Source organism: Microtus ochrogaster, unplaced genomic scaffold, assembly GCF_000317375.1.
Source record: "Microtus ochrogaster isolate Prairie Vole_2 unplaced genomic scaffold, MicOch1.0 UNK25, whole genome shotgun sequence".
Classification (NCBI taxonomy): domain Eukaryota; kingdom Metazoa; phylum Chordata; class Mammalia; order Rodentia; family Cricetidae; genus Microtus; species Microtus ochrogaster.
Window position 1 is genome coordinate 1,019,443 of NW_004949123.1, and position 4,311 is coordinate 1,023,753.

Genomic DNA, 4,311 nt, shown 5'->3' on the forward strand with positions numbered 1-4,311 from the left:
TCCTCCTCCTCCTCCTTCTCCTTTTCCTTCTCCTCCTCTTCTCCTCCTCCTCTTCTCTTCTCCTCCTCCTCTTCTTTTACCTTACAGGTGTTATGTCCACTTTTGTGTTTTTATGGGTTGTCTCTGTGTGTGCACATGTGTATCACTACATCTATATGTGCTTCCAGAGCCTTTTCTTTGGCTCTTTTTCTTCCATTTGTGTGTTTATCTCCTACTCTGGTTTATTTGTTTTACCTCATTTTATTTCGTTATTTTAGATGCCTGTTTGTATTCCAGTGAGAGAGAAAAAGAAAGGGTGTGGATTTGGTTGCTTGGGGAGTAGGGAAGGATCTAGGAGGGGTTGGGGGAGAAGAAACCATAATCAGAATGTATTTTATGAATAAAATCTATTTTAAATATAAATAAATAAAAGGGGGTAGGGTTGCTCTTTGAAAGTCCCCAAAGGAATCTTCTAGCCCCAATACTCTAGATTACACCACTTTAATTCTAAACTTTAATGAGGGTGACCGAGCGTCCCCTTGTTCCTAGGGAGGTGACAAGGCTGTAGCTTTGGGACCAAGGTGAAGCTGCCCCCAGATACTTAACACTGTTACTCTTGTTCCTGCTTAGCCACTTGCTCCTTTGTGGGTTCTCTGTAGCCTGTCATAAGCATACATTCACCATGTCCCCATTAGCCACAGATCCCCGAGGCTAGGCCTACTCATTGCCCCCTCCCCACATCCCACAGCCTGGCACACAGTGGTCCTAGATCCAGCTTTGTTTTCCCCTCAGGGCTGACTGGATAGGCGATGAACCATCACCCTACCGACCCACATTCTCCGATGGCTGGCAGATTCCAGAGCCCTACTTCATGGTAAAGGTTGCTTAGCACGGAGACCTACACAAAGCTCCCCCAGTCCAGATCAAAACCACATGACAACTAAGGGGTGGGTGGTATGGGTACCTGATGGGGAGGCCGACAATGAACAAGAGGCAGGGGTTGCAGGCTTGTAATGGTTGGGCAGCCCTCCTCGTCACTCTACTGGGTACCTCCTGTTCTAACCCACTCTGGTTTTGTTTCTTATAGGAACCCCTAAGAAACCAGGATTCTATTTCCTTCCGGTATGTCACAGGTTTGGTGGATGCTCACAGTTACAGGGAAGGAGGTAGAGAGCAGAGCCTTCATACCCATGGATCATTATATCCCAGAGACCATTTTACTTAACTCTTAGCTGGATATGGACATGTGGACGATCTCTCTCCTCTACCTTGGGTGAAAAAAGCAGTTTCTTACCTCCCAGTCTCTGACTTCTTCTTGTAGCCTCTGAGTCCCCAAAGCTCAGGTATAAAGTGCTCAGAGCAGAATCAAGATCCAGAAAACCCCACTTCTAGAAATGTTCTCAGAGATAAATGACATTTCAGAGCCCTCCCCACCCCGTCTGCAAAACCTTGTACCTGAATCCCCACCTAACACTAGAGCCATCAAATCCTATGGAAACCCCAAAAAGTCACCAACAGACCGTAACTAGGAGCTATCTGGAGCTCTGCTGGCTGGGCCAGGGGCACAGTTCCCTTCTGTCAAGCCATCCCGACTCTGTCTCTCGCCTCGACTCAGAGGTTCTAGGATGAGGAACAGCCTGCACTTCCCTCCAGATGAGCCATACAACCATAGCAAGGACTCAAACCTCCCATCCTCCAGTCCCATACCTGCTGACTCCACCCTGAAAATGCAAGTCCTGTATGAGTTTGAAGCCAGGAATGCACAGGAGCTGACTGTGGCCGAGGGGGAAATTCTGGAGGTGAGGCCTATGCTTGAGGCCAGAAAAAGAGGTGGTTGGTGGGAGGTCCAGCTCGCCTGGAGTGAGTGGCTTACAGAGAGAAAAGGAAAGTGGGAAAGACCAGGGAAGGACAAAGCCCTGGGGACAGAGGTTCTGGTGGCTGACATGGCGATTCTCGGCAGGTCCTGGACCAGAGCAAGCGTTGGTGGCTGGTGAAGAATGAAGCAGGACGGACCGGTTACATTCCCAGCAACATCCTGGAGCCCCTGCCTGCTGGAGGCCCTAGAAGCCACAGACAACCATCCTTTAGGGTACCACTCAGCCTAGGGAGCCCTGAGTCCTGAGGGAGGATGAGGTGACAAACGGAGATGGTCATAGTCCAGTTGCATCGCTATCACTGCATGCTTCCTGGGTTCATGAGAGCTCATGGGAGGGTCCCTGCCAAACCAGAAAACCAGAAGGTACAATAAGGAGCTTGATGGATCTCAGTAGAAGGGATGCACGGCCATGAAAGGGATGACCTCTGACTTCAAGTATCCTTCATTCTAGGCTCCAATGCTTCGTCTTAGCTCAAAGCCTGATGAAGTCACAGCTTGGCTACAAGCGGAGAACTTCTCTACCATGTGAGTGCCCAGTCTCATGGGGGGAGGGGGAGGGGAGAGCCTCATAAAGGGCTCAAGTGAGAACCGCAGGCCCCGTCCCCCTCAGAGACCTTAACACGCAACCTAGCTTCCATTGTGCGTGATGATTCCATCTTAGGCTTTCTTTGCTCAGCGAAAGAGGACAGGAGAAGGTTGCTTGTCTGAGCCCAGGGTAGGGCACCACATGTAGTGAGAGAGCAAGAGTCAAGGGTAGTGAATTCTGGAAGAACCTGGCCTGTCACTTTCACCACCCCTCCCTTCCAGAACATTCTCTTCTAAAGTGCTGTGCCCTCAAACCTAGGAGTTCTGTAACTGACTTATTCCTGCACCTGCAGATACCTAATTCCTGTAACCCTCAACTTGCCTTCTCTACACAAATACTGAGGCCGAGCATCCTTCCGCCCCACTTCTGATAGATTTTACTGTTGTTATTTACAGCACCGTACGGACCCTGGGGTCCCTGATGGGGAACCAGCTACTTCACATGAGACCTGGGGAGCTGCAGATGCTGTGCCCTCAGGAGGCCCCACGGATCCAGGCCCGGCTGGATGCTGTTAGAAGGATGCTGGGGGTGAGGTCCTGACTCCTGCCCAGAGCTTTTATATCCTCTCGGGCTGAGAAAGAGAGAACTGGGAACACTAGGTGTGGGACATTCCTCTGGGGACTCAGCTTCTCCACTCAGGTGTCTGGAAGCTCTAATCATATTGGTGGTGGTATGATCTCTGGGGATCCCTCACTTGGAGCCAGCTGCATCTGAATTATTATCTTCCTTTAGATGAGTCATTAGATACCAGCTCAAATACCTCCAAGACCAAAGACCTCTCATATCCAAGATGGAGTGTTTGGTACCCAGTTAGAGCCCTCAGAAGTCGTCTTTCTGTTTGTGGCAAACTACATATCCCAGATCACACAGCAAAGAAGATGAATAGATCCAGACTTTGAGGCAAATGGTACCCTTGTTGGGTTGAAACTCCTCTCCGGTTACTATTTATTTTACCCCTATCCTGAGCTTGGCATACTTATTCCTAATCTTTTGTTCTGACTCCTTTCCAATAAAAAGCATCTTTAAGCCTGTTATATGCCTCTCCCTTGCCATTTGTTCTGGGCCTGATGGGAACCAAAGGGAGGAAGCAGGGAGCCGGGATACTGGGTATGAAGCAGCCACGACCCTACAACCTCTACTGATCAGACTAAGCTAAAGAGAGAACTTACTGCAAGCTGGAGCTGAGCATCAGCCTCTGGGGACTGTGGTCCATTCCCTTTCTCCTCTCTAAACAAACTCCCAAATGAGCAATGCTCATCATTGCTATCCTCCTATGAACATGGCTCTCGATCTAATCCAAAGCTCTTGGTACAGCTGAAGGCATGGCACTCACAGCAGCAGAGAAGCTGCTGCTGACAGCTGTGGGCTTTGCTCACACTGGCTGGTGATTCAGAGGAGCATGAAGAGGTGAGGTACCTACCACATGCTCTTCCTGGGAACTTCCACTTCAACTACTGTTTGTTAGATGGGTCAATCATGAGCTTCCCCCTGCCTGTTTCGTTACTAGCAGAACACAGGCATATTATGTGGGAGGGGCAAGTCCTCAGGTCCACTGTGCAAACTCAGGCAAGTCGGTCCACCCTCTGGACCTCTGTCCTCAGGTTAAGTGTGTGTTTGGTTGTCTGTGGCATCTCCTGTCTTTCAGTCTCAAAACTCATGAAATGAACTCTTCTCCACAGAAGAGAAGCTATGCTTTCGTTGATATACTCTATAGATAAGGTTTGATGTTCTCGTGGATTTAAGATCCCCTTGTAGGGTCTTAAGATGGTCCAGGAAATCTTTTTTTGGCTGAATTTATCCAAGCCCACAACATCATCCAGAGCAGAGTACCAGCCGGGCGATGGTGGCGCACGCCTTTAATCCCAGCACT

The 4,311-nt window shown here is 49.5% G+C and overlaps 1 protein-coding gene across 1 annotated transcript in view; it reads left to right on the forward strand.

Moving 5' to 3' along the window:
- Eps8l3 (EPS8 like 3) overlaps positions 1–4,311 on the forward strand; it is a 14,483-nt gene that overhangs the window by 8,653 nt on the left and 1,519 nt on the right. The window contains exons 13-18 of the mRNA XM_026789613.1: positions 772–853; positions 1,067–1,101; positions 1,595–1,778; positions 1,940–2,068; positions 2,307–2,380; positions 2,837–2,969. Of these exons, the coding sequence (XP_026645414.1) occupies positions 772–853; positions 1,067–1,101; positions 1,595–1,778; positions 1,940–2,068; positions 2,307–2,380; positions 2,837–2,969 (637 nt within the window). The remainder of the gene's footprint in view (positions 1–771; positions 854–1,066; positions 1,102–1,594; positions 1,779–1,939; positions 2,069–2,306; positions 2,381–2,836; positions 2,970–4,311) is intronic.